This window comes from Gekko japonicus, unplaced genomic scaffold (genome assembly GCF_001447785.1).
Source record: "Gekko japonicus isolate JY-2015 unplaced genomic scaffold, Gekko_japonicus_V1.1 scaffold868, whole genome shotgun sequence".
NCBI classification, from domain to species: Eukaryota; Metazoa; Chordata; class Lepidosauria; order Squamata; family Gekkonidae; genus Gekko; species Gekko japonicus.
Window position 1 is genome coordinate 170,017 of NW_015175381.1, and position 19,153 is coordinate 189,169.

General features: G+C 45.2%; 1 protein-coding gene across 1 annotated transcript in view; it reads left to right on the plus strand.

The window, feature by feature from the left end:
- Positions 1-19,153, plus strand: part of DSCAM (Down syndrome cell adhesion molecule) — a 272,597-nt gene that overhangs the window by 62,790 nt on the left and 190,654 nt on the right. The window contains exon 9 of the mRNA XM_015425577.1: positions 8,971-9,167. Coding sequence (XP_015281063.1) covers positions 8,971-9,167 — 197 coding nt within the window. The remainder of the gene's footprint in view (positions 1-8,970; positions 9,168-19,153) is intronic.

Below are 19,153 nucleotides of genomic sequence, written 5' to 3' on the forward strand. Positions count from 1 at the left end.
TTCCCCGCCCTCCACTTGGAGTCTCAGAGCGGCTTACAAACTCCTTTTCCCTTCCCCTCCCCACAACAGACACCCTGTGAGGTGGGTGGGGCTGAGAGAGCTCTGACACAAACTGCTCTTTCAAGGACAGCTGTGCCAGAGCTTGTGGCTGACCCAAGGTCACATCAGCAGGTGCAAGTGGAGGAGTGGGGAATCAAACCCGGTTCTCCCAGATTAGAGTCCGCGCACTTAACCACTACACCAAACTGGCTCTCCTTGAGGTCTTTCTTGTATAGTTCTTCTATGTATTCTTACCGTCTTTTCCTAATCTCTTCTGCTTCTATTAGGTCCCTACCGTTTTTGTCCTTTATCATGGCCAGTTTTGTGCAGAATGTTCCCTTGATTTCTCCAATTTTCTTGAAGAGATCTCTTGTCCTTCTCATTCTATTGCTTTCCTCTATTTCCATTGTTCATTCAGGAGAGCCTCCTTATCTCTCCTTGCTGTTCTCTGGAAATCTGCATTCAGTTGGGTAAATCTTTCCTTTTCACCTTTGCCTTTTGCTTTCCTTCTTTCCTCTGCAATTTGTAAAGCCTCATCAGACAACCACTTTGCTTTCTTGCATTCATTTTTCTTTGAGATGGTGCTGATTGCTGCTTCCTGTACAATGTCACGAACCTCCATCCATAGTTCTTCAGGCACTCTGTCTATCAGATCTAGTCCCTTAAACCTATTCTTCACCTCCACTGTATATTCATATGGGATGTGATCTAGGTCAAACCTGAATGGCCTAGTGGTTTTCCCAACTTTCTTCAGTTTAAGTCTAAATTGTGCAATGAGTGGCTCATGATCTGAGCCGCAGTCATCTCCAGGTCCTATTTTTACTGACTGTATGGAGCTTCTCCATCTTTGTCTGGAAATGATATAATCAATCTGATTTCGGTGTTGCCCATCTGGTGATGTCCATGTGTAGAGTCACCTCTTAGGTTGTTGGAAGACGGTGTTTGCTTTGACCAATGTGTTCTCTTGGCAAAACTCTGTTAGCCTTTTCCCGGCTTCATTTTGTTCTCCAAGGCCAAACTTGTCCATTATTCCAGTTACCTTTTGACTTCCTACTTTAGCATTCCAGTCCCCTATGATGATAAGGACATCGTTTTTTGGTGTTAGTTCTAGGTCTTCATAGAACCCGTCCACTTCAACCAATACACAGAGGTAAAAAAGCATCCAATCTACCAGAACAGTTCACCTTCCACCAAACGCCATCTGGAATGAAGCAGTCTTACAGGCCTTTCTAAAAGCAGGAAGTGAAGGTGGCTTCCTTTTCTGCATGCTTGACTTACTCCTGATTTTCTTGGGAGTCAATCCACAAACATTGGATTTGGATGCTTGGTTTGGGCACAGTTGTTCTGCACATGTGCCCTCCCTGTGCATTTCACAATTGTGGAGTCTTTTAGTTTTGGTTTTTTTGTATTTTTCATATGTGCATGTGTGTGTGTATGCGCGCATGTGCGTGTGTATATACCTGGAAGTCATGATGACCTCTGGTGACTGACCCCCTACTAGGGGTCTGGAGTACATTCAGAGAAGTCGCTGAATAAAGCCTGCCCCTGCCTCCCAACTTATGGTACTCCAAGGAAGTCTCCCATCCAAGTACTTGCCAGAGTCCACTCTGCTTAGCTTCCGAGATCTGATGAGATCAGGCTTGCCTGGGCTATCCAGGTCAGGGTGAGTCAGTTTATTTTCTTCCACACACGGCTAAAGTAATGAGGATTTTAAGGGGTGGTGCTGTCATCATCAGTGGTGTTATTGGTGGCTAGGTTGCGATCTCTGGGTTGGGAAATACCTGAAGATTGGGGGTGAACCCTGGGAAGAGAGGGGTTTGAAGAAGGGATGGACCTCAGCAGAGTATAATGCCATAGACTCCACTATCCAAAGCAGCCACATTCTACATGGGAAATGATCTCTGTTGCCTGGAGATGAATTCTAATTCTGGGAGATCTCCCGGCCCCACCTGGAAGTTGGCAACCCTATTGGTGGCATCACAGTGCATGTGTGCAGACACACATCCTTTTTAAAATGAAAGAAGAGGAGGAGGAGGAGGAGATTGGATTTATATCCCACCCTTCACTACCCAAAGGAGTCTCAGAGCGGCTTGCAGTCCCTTTCCCTTCCCCTCCCCACAACAGACACCCTGTGAGGTAGATCGGGCTGAGAGAGCTCTCTGGAGACCTGCCCTTGGGAGAACATCTCTGAAAGAACTTATGACTTATGACTGACTCAAGGTCACACCAGCAGCTGCATGTGGAGGAGTGAGGAATCAAATTAGAGTCCATGCTCTTAACCACTGCACCAAACTGGCTCTCTTAAAAAGGCATATCAGAAGAAGAGTTTTCCCCAAAAAAAGAATGAAAGCTGGGGATTCAGAGAACATGCTAAGCCTATTGTTGCAAGTGCTCCAGTAATCTAGCAATATTTAGTGCATTAAAAAGAGAGACAGAAAGAAATAACTTGTCTTCAGGTAGAAGGGGAGAAGAGGGAATGGTTTGAACACAAGAGTCTAGTCATCGAACAGTGGAATGGAGGTGGGTGGGAATGGGTGAGACAAAGAAAACCAACAGAAATAGGGCTGCCAATTCCCCCCGGGGGGCGGATTTCCCCCCGCTTTGGAGGCCCTATTTCCGCCCCTGTGGAATCAGGCCCTGGGGGAAACCCCACCCCCGCGTGCATGTCACAGGCAAGTGACGTCATGACGCTGGGCACGCTGGGGGCGGGGCCACAGCCATGGAGCCAGCCCAGAGTCCCCCGCCGGCAAGGTAAGTCGATTTGGCAACCCTAAACAGAAACATTATACATGAGGAAAAAGGTGACTCAGAATTGGCTTCCAGAAAAACACTAGGGTGAAAGTGGTCTCAAAAGAACCGACCCCACCCCCCCAAAAAAAACCAAAGTGAAAACTAAAGGCACAAAAATACATGCAGAAATCATGAAAAATGTCCATATGGAAAAGCCCCCACTCTGGTAGACATTCCAGAGGAATGGACCTGCAACAAAGAAAGCTCATGACCGACACAGAGCAAAGACTGGTTCAGGAGAGTGTTCCAGGTAGGGGTGCCAGGTGCCAGCTGCAGATGGGGGAGCTGTCGTCCCCCTCGATATATTGCCCTTGCTTCAGTGAGCAGCAGAAGAAAAGGCGAGAGGACAATGGCACTGACTCCTCAACAGCACTCTCAGAAGTCAGTCACTGCTTCCCTAGTGATACTGTAGGAACTGACCCAATCTCTGTAGTATTTACCACAGAGGATTGCCGGATCCCCAGAGTGTCACATGAAGAAACTCTTCTGGGTCCTTACTCAAAGTGACATCAAGGCATCAGTGACACTTTCACCTCCTAAACTGTGCCCCCAAGCAACTCCGTGGAAGTGCAGGGATGGGCCTGGCAACTCTAATTCCAGAACATGTGACTGAAAAGATATGAGGGACCCAGACTATGAAAGGTTTTAAAGATGATATCCCACACTTTGAACTGGCCCTGGAAGCAAATGGGTAATTGGTACGGTTGATGCAGCACTGGAATTATGGATTCTGAGTGGCTGATCCCAGTAAGAAGTCTTGCTGCTGCATTTTGTACCAATTGAAGCTTCTGAAACATCTTAAATAGGCCTGCCAAGGCCCTGGGGTGTGTGTGGGAGGGGGAATCCCACATCCCCATGTCCCATTGCCTGCCACTGCTTAGAGTGGCAGCAAGAGGGCATTGACTTTTTTTTTTACAGGCAGCCTCATACACATACCAGAAGTTCTTACTGCAGGTGATAAAGAGTAACACTAGGAATCACTCTGAGGCTGGTTTTAAAAAAAACAACCTCCCAGAACACTGTGCATCCCCACCACCACAGCCCTCCTGCCGGTTGCCGGACATTGCCTGGTAACTCTAATAAAAATAGCTCTCTCTCAACCTAGGTCTCCCCTTGCAGTGAAATACTGAACCCACCCAGGGTTGTTGCAAGCATTACTCTGGGTGTCTGTGTTTGTGTGTGTATGGTGCTTTGAACATGTGCTATATAAATGCAAATAGGTTGAGGAACAAGGATATCATAGTAAAGTCAAGTTATTCCACAAATATTGGCTATATCAGCAGGTTGGTGTATTGGTATATTACTGCAATTATGAAAAACAAAAGTAAAGCTGGTGCTTTGATTTAAATAGCGTAAGGAGAGAGGATGCACATTTAGCTTTTTTCTCCTAATGCAAAAGGAAGTAGTGTAGCAACACTGATGGCGATATAATGGGATCAAGGGAATATGTCATGACAACGTGTAACATGGCAACAGGAACTGGCAAATTTAGTAGTTAGCATAGTGATATTTTTATTGTACACAAAGCATGGAAATATCATGGATGAGGGCAAACAAGAAGTAACATCTGATATGAAACAAGCAAGTCTACATGTAGGACTAGCTATTTCCCCAGTTCTGCCATCAAATAAAATGGGGTCACCTTGCATTGTGCACAAGTTACAGTTATATCCAGTAATTGTGTGTGTGTAACATTTTTAAGTGTGTCATCTTACATCCAAGGTTGTCTTCCTTTTGAGTAAATACAGTAGTAAATGATGACAAAAATGTAACTTGCCATCTGTAAAAACGATTCTCTGGAAAAGCCTCAGCCCAGAGGGCAAAATCTCCCTTTCCTTCTGCCCTGTGCAATACGTTAATCCTTTCGAATATGGTTTTTATGCAATACAAATAAGAGCACTGGTTGGTAAATATTTCACATGATAGGGGCAAGGCTTCTTAACTTTGCTCAGTGAAACGTTGTGGCCCCATTTAAACAGGATGCATGTGGTCAAGAAGAACTTACTTGTGCAATGTTGCACATGTCCAGCATCTTAGTCCTTCTGATACTGTATGTGCAATACTAACATGCCACATCACTACAGCAAGAGTGGGACTTGGGCTGGCATGGTAACACTGTGCACAAAACTGCACTGGAGCAGGTTTAAATTTAAGTAAAGGTAAACATTTAAATTTAGGCTTAAACAGAGGCCTTGCTTTAGAGTGGGTTTTCACAACACTATTTTCCTACAATGTAACTGTCTGTTTGTTATGGATGGCTCAATCTATCTGCCAAAATCTCGGTAGTATCAATGTGTATACTCTCAATATTTTTTTGCCAGTAATACAACTTGTTTATGGCTTTCCTGTGCGTTGTTCCTATTGGCTATTAGTCTAGCTCATTTGAAAGCTTGCTGAGTAGTTTTCTGAACAAGCGAGCACCAATTCTCAGACATGTCCTCAAGCATTTACTCTAAAGTTGCTGCAGGCAACAGAGCTGTCATCCTCCCTCATTCTGTTTTCTTTTGATTGGTTATTAGGAAGCTCACTTAGGCAAAAAGGAAAACTGTATGCACGTGATAGTGCAGAGTTCAGCCGCATTCATTTCATACCCTGTCAAAGACTAGACAGAGAATGAGAAATCTAAGCAGTTGTGGGTCTCTGGTGTGTTATTTGAACAGCTTGTAATGTACAAACATGAAAAGGGTTCTTGCGAAAAACCTCAGGAAAAGAAAAATACTTACCTATAGTGAATCAGGCAAAAAAAAGTCTATACTTTATTCTGAATATGTCTTTTGATTAAAATTCATAGTTGTCACATAAAATAAATCACCTCCTTTTCCTATAATGTGACCTGAAACTGCTTCTAAGTGAATAAGATATGAACTCTAAATGTTCACAGTCTTTACCCTGACACATTCAATCATATCACAAGGCGCTGGCAGAGATGCCAAGCTTCTGAGATGTTGCCATTCTTAGAAAAGCTTAGCAGCACAGAAGACCAGTTTTAGCTTGGAAACACTTGTTTAGGTAATACTTGTAATCAAAGAAAATTCATTATACAGCTGTAAGAAGCCAACAGATATGATGTTTTTAAGGGGCTGGATTCTTGGTAATACCAGATTGCTATGTAAGGATTATGATTACCCAGTATATAGGCTCTGATATTCTGCTGAATATTGTCTGTGTGTGTGCGTGCATGTGTGCACACACACACACACGTGGCAGGTATAGAGATGATATTTTGATTTCCAGACTCCAAAGATACCCCTTCATAATCCAATTTGAGCCAAGCCATGTGGAATTTTCCAAGACCGTGATTTGAAAAATATATACCTTGATTTTTTAAAAAATCCTACATTTGGATATTCCCCATATATACTTTCCCCACTTTCTTATGTGGCCATGAATTAAAGATTAATATTTTAAAAACTGCTTTTACATTTTCTAAACCTTGCCCACATATTGGATTGGAGGGGTTTAGGGTTTTTTTGGGGGGGGTATCTTGAAAGGGGAAAATTCCCTGAACTCATTTTAGGGCTCTGTGTTTTGTGATAATGGATGTAATCTCCAAAAAACAACATAGCTGTGCAAACTGTACTTTCATGGGGACTTTTGTGAACTGTGGCTATGATATTCTGACATTCTGTCAGATCTGTCTCCCTCTGAATTCTGCTATACTTTGTTTACACAACATCCCTTGGAGACTGAAGATGGACATGGGGGGAGCGGGAAGGAGAACAACATTGTGGTGGAAAGCTCCACCACAGTATCACACTGGAAGTTGTGTGACAGTCTTATGTGAATACAAGTATAGGCATATAAATATCCATAGCAGAAGTGGGATGCATGGTTATCACAGTGGCCACGTCAGGCACAATGGGGCTCTTCAGGGTGGGGCTTCCCTGCCGGCCAGCTGGCCAGCGGCAGATTGGGGGCCCCAAAAGAGGGGGAACTCCCACCCCCATTGGGGGGGATGGCAACCCTAGGTACTTGGTTGCATGTAGATGATGCCTCTTGGGCCTGGATGCATATGCAAATGATAGCATGTGATCAGCTAGAAGGCTTCTTATGGACATGGACTTAAGAATCCTGTTTTCTACATGCAGAATGGTGTGTGGGTATGTGGACTTTAGGTTATGAATCTTAAATGTAGCTTCAAATCGTATCTCAGCATTCCACTCAGTAGAGTTTGAACCCTTCCTCCAGACTGAGGAAGAGAAATTCAGGTGGGTAGCCATGTTGGTCTGAAGCAGCTGAACAAAGTTTGAGTCAGGGTTGGCACATGTGGGTTGGAAAATACTTGGAGACTTTGGGGGTGGATCCAGGAGACGGTGGGGTTTGGGGAGAGGAGGGGCCTCAGCATGGTACAATGCATGGTACATAGTCTACCCTTCAAAGCAGCCATTTTCTCCAGGGGAGCTATTCTTTGTCAGCTGGAGATCAGTTGTAAAAGCAGGAGATCCCCAGGCCCAACCTGGAGGCTGGCAACCCTAGTTTGAGTTCAGTGGCACCTTTAAGACCAACAAAGTTTCATTCAAGCTATAAGCTTTCATGACAGTAAAGTATTGGCTGTGTTTACATTACAATGTAGACCAAGGGAGCCTTATACAACAAATGCTCACAGAGTCAAACATGTCTAACTGGCTGCCACACGTTGAGAACAAAATAATTGCCATGGGCATCCCATTGGACTCACTGCTTATGCTCCCTTTTATGGGTGCTTTTCAGGTGATTAAACGCAGAGTCCTTGACATTGAAACACAAAGGCTATACAGCTTAGCCAACAAATCTTGCTCCCCTCTGAACTTTGGGATTCCCCTCTCGGTAGGCCGAGTGGCCCCATACCTATCTGTTATACAAGCACCACAACAGCACAGAGCCTTTTCACTAGCAAGATTCAATGCACTACCATCAGCAGTCTTGCATGGGAGATATAATAATATAGCATGTAACTCTGGATGCATTGAGGCAGTTTCACATATCTGTTTGCACTGCCAATTTTATGTAGATATACGTTTTAGATAATTAAACCCTATTTTAGCCAACATGACAGACCTTCCTGACGCTTTAAAAGTGCACCGTCTTCTGAATGATTCTGCTACTGAAATATCAGTGAAGGTAGTCATGTTTTTACAATCAGCTATGAAGTTACATCAGGAAAAACTATCAAAGTGAGCAACACTTTGTAACAAATTGTTTTATGTAACATTATGCAATATTATGTAGTTTGCAAAATACTTGGTTTTATATGTAAAATAAAAAATATATACTGCTTTTCCATATCACTGGATAACTTGCTACAAACAAATACAAATTATTTTCATTTTATGGAACATAGTCACCTGAGAAAGCATTAGATCTTTTTAACTGTAACCAGTATAGAAAGAGCAGCTATTTGGAATTGCTCCTAACAATGCTAAGATAGTGTGTCATTCCTTACCAAAATCTGTCCTAGGTTTATCTGTAATGATACACACATGAGAAGCACTTCTTGAAGCACAAACCACAGCTTATGTTCTTGCTAGCTAGAAAATCAGTTTGTTATGGTTCAGAAACCTTTCCAGTGGGAAAGGCTGCATTCTGACATATTGTCATATACAAGCATCAATAGTTCTGACATGTGAAAAGGCCATGCCACCAAGCATTAGCATTTCAAAATAGCAATTAAAATAACTCATTTAAAAGAGGCATATCCACACCCATAAGTGATCTTTGGAGGAAAAAATGGGCAACGTTCTGTGTCTATGAAAGACAGTAGTGTTGTCTTTCTTCAACCAAGATGCATAAAAACATCTCATAGAATAACAAAGCCTGGTGGAGTGGTTAAAGTGCCAGACTAGGATCTGCGAAAACCAGGTTCATATCCCCTTTCTGCCACGGAAGCTTTCTTGGGCCAGTCAGACATTTTCTGCCTGACCTACCTCACAGGGTCTTTATGAGGATAAAATGGAGGAGAAGAGAATTATGTAAGCCACTTTGGGATCCCTGCTGGAGAGAGAAAGGTGAGATATAAACAAAAATAAATAGATAAAAGCACAAAATGAAGTAGATTGAATAAGAAATAACAAGCAAGACTATGTAGTGAGACCTCTTTTACAGCATAGTTGTCTTTCCTGCTTCTCACGTACTTAACTGGTGTGTTGTTATTTTTATTCTTAGTTCCTGCTATGATAACCTCCTATCCAAACACCACCTTGGCAACACAGGGTCAAAAGAAAGAGATGAGTTGCACAGCACATGGGGAAAAACCCATCATAGTCCGCTGGGAGAAAGAAGACAGAATAATTAATCCTGAAATGTCCCGCTATCTTGTTTCCACAAAGGAAGTGGGTGATGAAGTGATCTCTACTCTACAGGTAATATGACCAGTCTGTTCTCTGCCTATTAGAGTGGTAGTTCCATCTAAACACAAATGCTCTTGGACATATTTGGGAAAATATGTGCTTCTTTTCTGTGTTTATTCACAGGTGGTTTTCACATGGGGGAGGAGGTTGGGTGCTTTCCCCATTGTTGTTAGGATGTGGCAATGGGGCCTCCACATAGCAGAGTTGCTTGCAGTTTCCCTACCTCAGTACCCAGCAGTGGCCCCCAAGCTTTGTGGAATGTTTTTGAAAGATCGGCACTAGAATATCATTATTTATTTATTAAATTTATGAATTGCCCCATCCCTGCTACATTATTGTTAGCCAAATTGCTTAATATATTAATTACTGTGGGGAATTATAATATTTAATGCACAATTGGCTACTAAGGGACACAAGCCTATGTATACAGAAGTCCCACCTTTTCAGTAAAACCAAGAATAAACGCAGAAACCAATTCTTAAGAGAAATAGGTTTTTTACTGAGAGTTCTTCACAAACATACAATAAATTCAAGCACGCACACACTTACACAGACCTAGGAAAATTAGATAGAAAGGGATAGCGACATTCCGCATTACCAGGTAAAAATCATTGGTGGGTGATACGTACCTGATCCTGGAGAGATGAAGCGATCCACAGGAAAAATAAGGGAGACTATAAGGAATTAAGGGATGTATTCTGTACCAGCAGAGCACGTGGTTAGACTCAGGCAGCGCTACACCTAGAGTCAGCAAGATAGGGCAGGGTTCAGATCCAGAGGAGAGAGAGAGAGAGCACATGGCCAGGCCAGCTCTTTTATGCCCTTTTGGGGCTTGGAGGCAGGCTTCACTGTGACATACCCTTGGGGGTGGGCTTCACTGGCCCCCTCCCTTGTGACGTCCCCTTGGTCCATCCCCCTTCCACGATCCGTCCCCTGGAAGTTTCCTAAAAAAAAAAACTGGTTGCGGGAGGATGGGGAAGGGTTGGGCAATGTTGAATCTAATCACTTTACCAGTGGCACCTTTGGAGAACAATAGCTGAGTCCAGGGGTATTGTCTCTTGATGGTTCTGGCTGATGAGTTTTAATAGCTCAGACCACACTGCTGGCAAGCGTTTTAATAGACCACACTGACTGTTCTAGCACTTTATAACAGATGGTCGCCACATCTTAATTTTAATTTTTAATAAGCTGTATTTGGATAATTTATTGATTGTATTGCTTTAGACTGGATATCGTATTGATTGTTATACTGGTTTTTAAACTATTGTAAGCCGCCCTGAGCCGCCTAGGCGGGAGGGCGGGGTAAAAGTCTAATAAATAAATAAATGAGTTGAGTGATGAGTCAGCCAGCTCATCCCTTCCTGGCAGAGGCTCCGTTGTTATGCCATGGAGCCTAAATGCATCATCTGGTGGGGTGGAGGTTGCCTGCATGTTGAAGGGAAGTTCATGGAGTCTTCAGAATTTTAAGTCCCTTTTGCAGAATATGGCGTTTTCCCATAGTACAGGGTTACTGGTTTCTGTGTGTTCTCTGTGTCTAGGGAGCTGGTTTCTCAGGTAACCTCAGGAACCATTGGCACATCATCTCAGGAAAAGGCTATTCCTCTGCTGGCATGTGTCTGCAGCTGGCATCACTTTTGGATCACCACACAGTTCAGTCCCTTTTGCACACTACTTGCAAAGTTCAGTTTTTATCACTTATGAACTATGTCCATAAGAGCGCTATAAGCGCCTTGCAGGGCAACATTATTTATAGTCCACCTTTCTTGGTGAGCCTCAGGGTGGATTACATAGTCTATATCAAATTCGGTCAACAGGCTGGGACATCCAATGTACAGTGCAATAGGGTGTGGACCGCAGAAAACTGAAAACAAGCAGAAGTCTAAAACAGAGCTGAAAGAAACCTGAAACACAGTGAAAGCATTTAAATATGACACTTCAAATGGTGTAGAAACTACATTGTCGGAGTGTATTTAAAGTGATGGGCAGCAATACAGTAATGTAGTCCCCAGTCCTGTCTATTTACCAATGCAGTTTTCTGAATCATTTCATTACAGTACAGTCTTAGTTACCTGTGCAAAAAGCCCTCTTGAACAATTTCATTTTGCATAGTTTGAAGACAGCCAGGGAGCACTGGAGCCTTCTTAACTCCATCAGGCATGCCAATCCATATCGTATCATTGTAGCAATATGTGGAACAGGTTCTATGAATCCCCAGCTCTCAGTTGCTGTCTCTAACTTTTTCCATTGTGAAGATATGCCTTTTCCCTTATATTTCCACAGGGGATGGGGATAGAGACTTCATTTTTAAAAAAAATGAGAGCAGGGAATCCACAAAATCTGTTCCACCTACTGTTACAATAATATGTCGATACAGCAATATTCTACTACCATTTTTTAAATTAAAAGGCCAGTGGCAGGAAAGGAAATGGCTGCTGTGGGGAAAGGGTCATGGAAAATAGCTGCCATGTGGGTGGGAAGATCTGAATTTTCTACCCACACAACAGCCATCCAGTATTTACTGTGATCTTTCCCAAAACTTTGCAGCAAAGCAGGTTTGAGAAACATCAGAGAAAAACTGGAGAAACACAGAAGGTGCAAAAATGCACCACAATTCTGTGTGGAAGCAGGAACACCCCCCCCACACACACACACTTCCCAACACTATTGAACCTGGGACAAATAAACTGTGTGAAAATGGCCTCAGTCTCTTTGCATATATGAGTACAATGCATGATTTTCCTGCAGAGCGAAGACTGTGGCTCGATGAAGATATCCCAGAGTGATTTATAAAGAAAGATGAATCTGTGTGAGGGTATGAGTGCACGCACACACAGGGCCGGCCCGCTCACCAGGTGAGCTAGACTCTCGCCTAGAGCGTGGGGCCATCACGGGGGCATGCCCTCTCCCCCCCGCATGACTTTCTGAGCGCATGCTGCTTCAGCACGTCCCTTCGCTGTTCTTTCTGCCAGAAAATGGGAGCCCAGGGCGGCCGTGGGGAGCCGACCAGCCGCAAGGTCGCTGCTCTGGGCCGGCCTTTCCCTGCCAGGAGGCGAGTCCCACCACCAAGCGGAGTGGAATGCCTGCCCTTCCGGCGTGTCCCCCTGGGAGGGCAGCAGCCGGTCTGATCCCTCAAGCAGTCAGGGGCGCGGGGGAGGCAGAGGAGGCTGGGGGTCAGTTTCTGGCCCTTCCACCGCAGAAGGCAGCGGCAGTCGAGATGTCTTCTGGCCGGACCCCCACCCCACAGTCCTGTGTCCGCCGCACAGCCGGGCCCGCCACCGACCCCGCAGGCCTGCAGCAGGCCCTCCCCAAAGCCCACACGACCGGCTGGCACTTCCCAGGACCGAGACACTGGTAAGTCGCCCGGCATCCCCTCCTCCAGCCCAACTGCGCAAGCAGCCCGAGGCAGCTATGGGAGGGTGGCTAAACTGAGAGCCCATCGAGGGCCAACAAAGTTTGCTGCTCTGCTTTCCCGGCTCGCCTCGGAGTTTCCCCACCACCGCTGCCGCCACCACGCCACCCGCCCACAACCCCCCCCCACGCCGAAGCGCCCAGCCCCTCACCGGCCCGGGGCAATGCGGGGGGTGGGGGAGGCACAGGATGGCTGACTCTGAAACGAACTGTGTGTGTGTGTGTGGTGCGCACTCAGCAGCTGGATTTCCTTCTCTCCAGGCCCTGCCTGGAGGTTGGCAACCCCATAATTGGTGGGCGTGCACGGGTGGGAGTGCCAGTAGGTAGCCCTGCCTAGGGCACAAAAAAACCTCGGGCCGGCCCTGCACACACATGCATATTATAGACAGTCACTGTAAAGGGTGAGAACATCTATAGCCTGGCAATAGTTACATGCACAAATTACTCAGGAAAAGAGATAAAGAGCTTATGCTTCTGTTTCTTTCCGATTCGCACTTTATCCTTTTGTAATAAAGGAGCACTTAGCGAGGTAGGGAGGGGTGTGCCATTTCACAAGGGTTTAAAGAAAACTAGATAGCCCCTGTATTTGGAGTAGAGTTCCTGAGCTGAGAAGAAGTCTAAATTAAAAATCTCAAATTTAGGGTGGGATAGTCAAGTCTTTTATGACAAGGAATTTATACACGCTACTGTAGGACAACTCAGTCACTGAGGGGAACTGAAGATTTGACGGGGAAAATCTGCTAGACAGTTAGGGAGATACAGGGGTTCATCATAACAGGTTAATACAAATCACAGTCATAGAATCAGAGAGTTGGAAGGGACCTCCAGGGTCATCCAACCCCCTGCACAATGCAGGAAATACACAGATATCTCCACACCCTCAGTGACCGCTGTTCCATCCAACAGATCCACCCCATATATCTATACAGGGGCATTACAATCTCAGCTGTTTCATTCTCAGTCCCTTTCCTAATCATCCCTACCTTAAGAGTTTGACTTTTTTCACTGCAGCACACTGAGTTAGAACATAAGAGAAGCCATGTTGGGTCAGGCCAGTGGCACATCCAGTATAACACTCTGTGTCACACAGTGGCCCAAAGCCAGGTGCCATCAGGAGGTCCACCAGCAGGACCAGAACACCAGAAGGCCTCCCAGTGTTTTCCCCCAAGCACCAAGAATACAGAGCATCACCCTGGAGGAAATGACTACTTTGGAGAGCAGACTTCCTTGCACTAGACTCCCCCCCCAAAAAAAATCTGACTGGGCTCAGAAATGTGGAGGAGGAGGAAATGGGCTGGGGGGGGGGAGACTATCATTATGGGAGCCTTCTCTTCTAAGGAATGTCCATCCTCTCTTCTAGATGGAGGAAAAGAAAGAGAAGAAAAAAGGAGGGAAAGAAATGGGGGGAGAGAGAGAATGAAAGAAGGGGAGGCTCTGGAGGTCTTTCCCCATTCCCCGCAACTTGGCACGGGGCAAAGAAAGCACGGGATGGGTGGCCAGGCTTCTCCACCATCCCCGCGGCTTGGCACATGGTGGGGAAGGCATGTGGCGGGCGGCCAGGCCTCTCTCCAGGCCCCATGGTTGGGTGCCAGCTCGGGAGGGCGAGGGGAGGGCAGGGAGACCTCTCTCCAGGCCCCGTGGCTGGGTGTCAGTTCGGGATGGCAAGGGATGAGCAGGGAGGCCTCTCTCCAGGCCCCATGGCTGCGCACCAGCTAGGGAGGGTGAGGGGTGGGCAGGGAGGCTTCTTTCTGGGCCCTGTGGCTGGGCGCCAGCTTGGGAGGGCGAGGGGAGGGCAGGGAGGCCTCTTTCCAGGCCTCATGGCTGGGTGCCACTTCAGGAGGACAAGGGGTGGGCAGGGAGGCCTCTCTCCAGGCCCCATGGCTGGGCGCCGGCTCAGGAGGGCTAGGAGTGGGCAGGGAGGCTTCTTTTCGGGCCCTGTGGTTGGTCACCGACTTGGGAGGGTGAGGGGAGGGCAGGGAGGCCTCTCTCCGGGCCCTGTGGCTGGGTGCCACCTCGGGAGGGCAAGGGGTGGGCAGGGAGGCCTCTCGCCAGGCCTGTGGCTGGGTGTCGCCTCGGGAGGGCAAGGGTGGACAGGGAGGCCTCTGCTGGCCCCGGGATATGGAGGAGAAGCCCCCCCAACCAGTGGCACTTAAGAAACCCACGTCAGAGTCAGACACAGTTTTAAAGCTTTCCCGGGCAAACACGCTTCAGTACCAACCTTTCTTTGTGTGTGCGTGCGCGTGGGTGGGAAAGTAGCCAGTCTCCACATGCAGCTCTTCCTCCAGCTCCTCTACAGAACAGTGAGGGCTGCTGGGAGGAGCTGGGGGTGGAGCTTGGCTGGAAGCAAACCCCCCCCTGACTTCCCTCCCTCCCAGTCCCAACCCATCCGGCAAACTCAGTCTGGGAAAGCGGGAATTAGGGAAACCCTCCGCTTTCAAAGGTGGGGGAGCAAGGCTGGCTGGAGGAACCAGTTGTCCCTGGGGGAGGATTAGCACCTTCTGGGAAATTTTGGGAAGGCTCGCGCCCTGCAGCCCCCACAAACTTTACGCCTATGCAGCTGGGATCAATTTGGGGTTTAATTGGGGGCAGGGAAGGAGCCAGCCCACCCACCCGCTGGAGCTGCCTGCTCACAACAATCCCCATAAGGACCCCCCATGCCAAAGAAACCACTTTTTTAAAAAAGGGAGGAGTGCAGGAGGAATTGGGTGTGTGGAGTCTTTCGCTCTGGATGCGCTTGGCCCGGGAATGGTAGGGGATGGCAGGCTTTCTCCCGACCTCCACACACATGCACTTCCTGGGAAAGGGGGGGAGCTTTTACTTACCTTGCTTCTTCTGGCTCCTTGTGACCCAACTGGGGGCTGCTGGGAGCAGGGGGCGGGGCTTGGTCATGTGCCTGCCCCCTCAGCTCCTCACTACCGGAGCACTGCTCCTCCACACTCTGGCTCCAACTGACCCCTGAGGAAGGTAACAGCATTCCGTGCACCTCAGCGTTTAGTCATGCAGGCCACATGAGCACGGAAATGTCTTTGGACAGCACTGGCTCTTTGGCTTGGAAACGGAGATGAGCACTGCCCCCCAGAGTCATATTTGACTAGCTTTCAAGCGAGGGAAACCTTTACCTTTACTTTACTTCTGTTACTGGGGACATCATGTATCTGAGAATAATGTTTCCCTAGGCCCCAGTTTTGACCATCTATAAGTTAGTCAGCTAAATTGTGTGGTATGGATAATCACCATTTTGCATTTTAAAGCCAGATTAATAAACAGAAAAAATAGTTACTAAAATGAAGGTAGCGTAAAAAGCACACTGCATGCAGTGCAGAAGTACAGTTTTTGTTTAACAAAATCTATATGCTGAAGTTTGTAGATGCTCATTCAACAACAGGATCCTGTTGGGTCTTTGGGAAAGGCTTCAGAGGTAATCAGAGCCTATAATAAGGATTTTGGATTAAGAGAAAACAGAATTGTGTGTATGAATATTGAACAACAATGGCAAATTTATAGCTCGGGTTGTGTGTGTGTATGTGATTCAGTTTCAAAGAAATCAGCAAAGAAGCAGTATTAAAAACACTGAAAATGATGGTTAACTAAAAATAGAGATCTTGAACTAAAAATAAAATGGAAAATATATGGATTTTTTTAAATAGAATGACTAAATAAATAAAACAAATGTAATACTCATGTTGTCAGTGTGTATACCAGAGGTGATGTTTAAATGATGACAAAAAGTTGTAAAGTTTTATTTCCAGGGATAAATATTTTTAGGACATTGTATGACTGAATGCAACCGACTTGAAAAAGGGGGAATGAACGTACCTAATTTTAGTTGGCTTCACAAAGTGTGAATGCTAGAAAAACCTCTTGCTTAATTTTAAAATAAAGGAAATCAGTCACGAAGAGGCTTTCTATGATACAAGAGGCAGAACAAGATTGTCCAGACTAAAGAGAGGATGTGGGACAAAATTAACCTCATAAATAAATTGTGGGTTTTTTGGTTTTGTTTGTTTGTTTTTTGTAATAGCAAGTGGAGTGTTAATAATCATTTAGGCAAATGTTCTATGTGGGAATACCTTCTCTAGAAAGTATTGATGGGAAGTTTTACCTGACAGTATGCCATGTGATGCGGGGGCAAAGATTGTTAATGCTTCACTATTTTCAAATTTGGTATTTTATTCAGGACTTCTAATTTATTATATCTGAAACCACAATTACCACACTGGTGCACCTCAGAAACAATGTGTGTGCCACGAACGTTTAGGGTTGCCAGCTCTGGGTTGGGAAACACCTGGAAATTTGGGGGGGGTGGAGCTTGAGGAGGGTCGGGTTTGGGAAAGGGAGGGACTTCAGTCGGGTATAATGCCATAGATTCCACCTTCCAAAGCAGCCATTTTCTCAGGGTGAACTGATCTCTGTCGCCTGGAAATCAGTTGTAATAATGGGAGATTTCCAGCTACCACCTGGAGGTTGGAAGCCCTGTGAGTATTCCTCTTGATTGCTCAAAGAATCTAAATGGAGGTTGGGAGAGCTTGACAGGAACACTCAAAAAAATCCCTCCCAAAAATAAAAGGGTGAAGAATGTGCATCATTACTTTCTTCTTAAAGGTAAAGGTTCCCTTGCTCAAAAGCCAGTCGAATCCGACTCTAGGGTTGCGGTGCTCATCTCCGTTTCAAAGCCGAAGAGCCAGCACTGTCTGAAGACGTTTCCATGGTCATGTGGCTGGCATGACTAAACACCAAGGCGCACAGAACGCTGTTACCTTCCCACCAAAGTGGTACCTATTTTTCTACTTGCAATTTCTTGCTTTCAAACTGCTAGGTTGGCAGGAGCTGGAACTAGAGACGGGAGCTCACTCCGTCATGCGGAGTCTCGAACTGCTGAACTACTGACCTTCCACAGCCTGCAGTTCAGTGTCTTAACCACTTGAGCCACCACAGCATTTTCTAATAAGGGGGAAAGAGGCAGGAAGTTTGTTAGACACAGGAAAGGGCTTTTTCAGGACCTCTCACTAATTGACTCTGACAAACACCATCCTTTCCAGCCATAATTTCCTGTTAGAGATTATGGGATTTGTAGTTTTCTCCATCTCCAGATTCAATCTAGAAAGCAGAGAAAATCATAAATCTTTAAACCTCTGGCAGGAAACGATAGCTGTGGAGGATGGGATTTGTATCACCAGTTAATTAGAGGCTCTACCATATGGGGCCTGTGTCTACCAATACCTTCCCACAAACTGGTTATCTCCTGCTTTTTGAAGGTAGTTTTGTTGGTAGAGTGAGAACAGTCGAGGAAGGCTAGCTAGTGGTCAGAGGACATGAGGGTTTGAAAATTTTTGTCTTAAATTGAAATTTGGTGGCGCTGTTGATGTTAACATTACTAGCCCCTAATTCTCAATTCGTTTCCATAAATATTTCTAATGTTTATGGGAAAGTGACTTCTGTTAAAACTAGAATATGTATTTTATTATCCACCAAACATCAGTGGTCAACATTTTTAGTTTTCTTATGAAGTACAAAAATTTACAAAAGAGCAATATGCAAAAATGGAAAGGTTTATGAATTAGCAGGCAAAATATCACAGCAAGTTTGCTTCTCAGTGTACAAAGAGAAATTTAAATAATTCCATCTCTACAACCCTGAGATTATAAACCATCACAAAGTATTTTACAGATGGTATCACGGCCCTTAAAAATGGATGCAAAGCCTACTGACAGTTGAAGATACAATTGTGTCAAAGCTTATGTTTAACTTTCAAATCAGCATTGGTGATGAATAATTTCAATAGTATTATAAACCCAAAGATTGCTGCAAGTGTGCACAAACAATAAATGAATTTACACAAAAGTAAGTCAATCTTCACTGAAGATGATATTCATGATGTGTCTTTTATAGTCGATGAACAGGTGGACAGAAGACAGACGAACTTCTCGAGTAAATGCCCGTTTCGAAGTGTCTTTCTCAATAATTTCGCATCCAAATATACTGAAGATGACGATGAAGTCTTTAAATCAAACTGTTTTTTCCATGAGCTATGCAGCTACATACAAAACTCTCCAATGGACTAATATTACTCGAGAAGTTCGTCTGTCTTCTGTCCACCTGTTCATCGACTATAAAAGACACATCATGAATATCATCTTCAGTGAAGATTGACTTACTTTTGTGTAAATTCATTTATTGTTTGTGCACACTTGCAGCAATCTTTGGGTTTATAGTACAGTTTTGTATTGCTGTTTCCCTAGGTATTTGTAATTTCAATAGTATGACATGTTACATTTTGCAGGCTACATTGAAAAGTATTTGTTGGACTCCGTAAATGGTTTCATACCATCAGAATGGAAGTCCCTATTATATTATTGCTGTAAGAATAAAAGTGGCTTGTAGATGGAAGAGCCAAGAAGGCCCTCCGTTTGATGACTGGTTGATGTAAAATGTGTATGTAGGACTTGGTACATATACATGCACAGTGTATATTAGGAAAGGGAGGAAGCATATGAGACCTTTTGTTTCTGATTGGAATTTGTTTACACCATATTGGAATGAGTGTGTGGGTGGGTGAAACACATGGTACAGTTTTGCTATCTAGTTATATA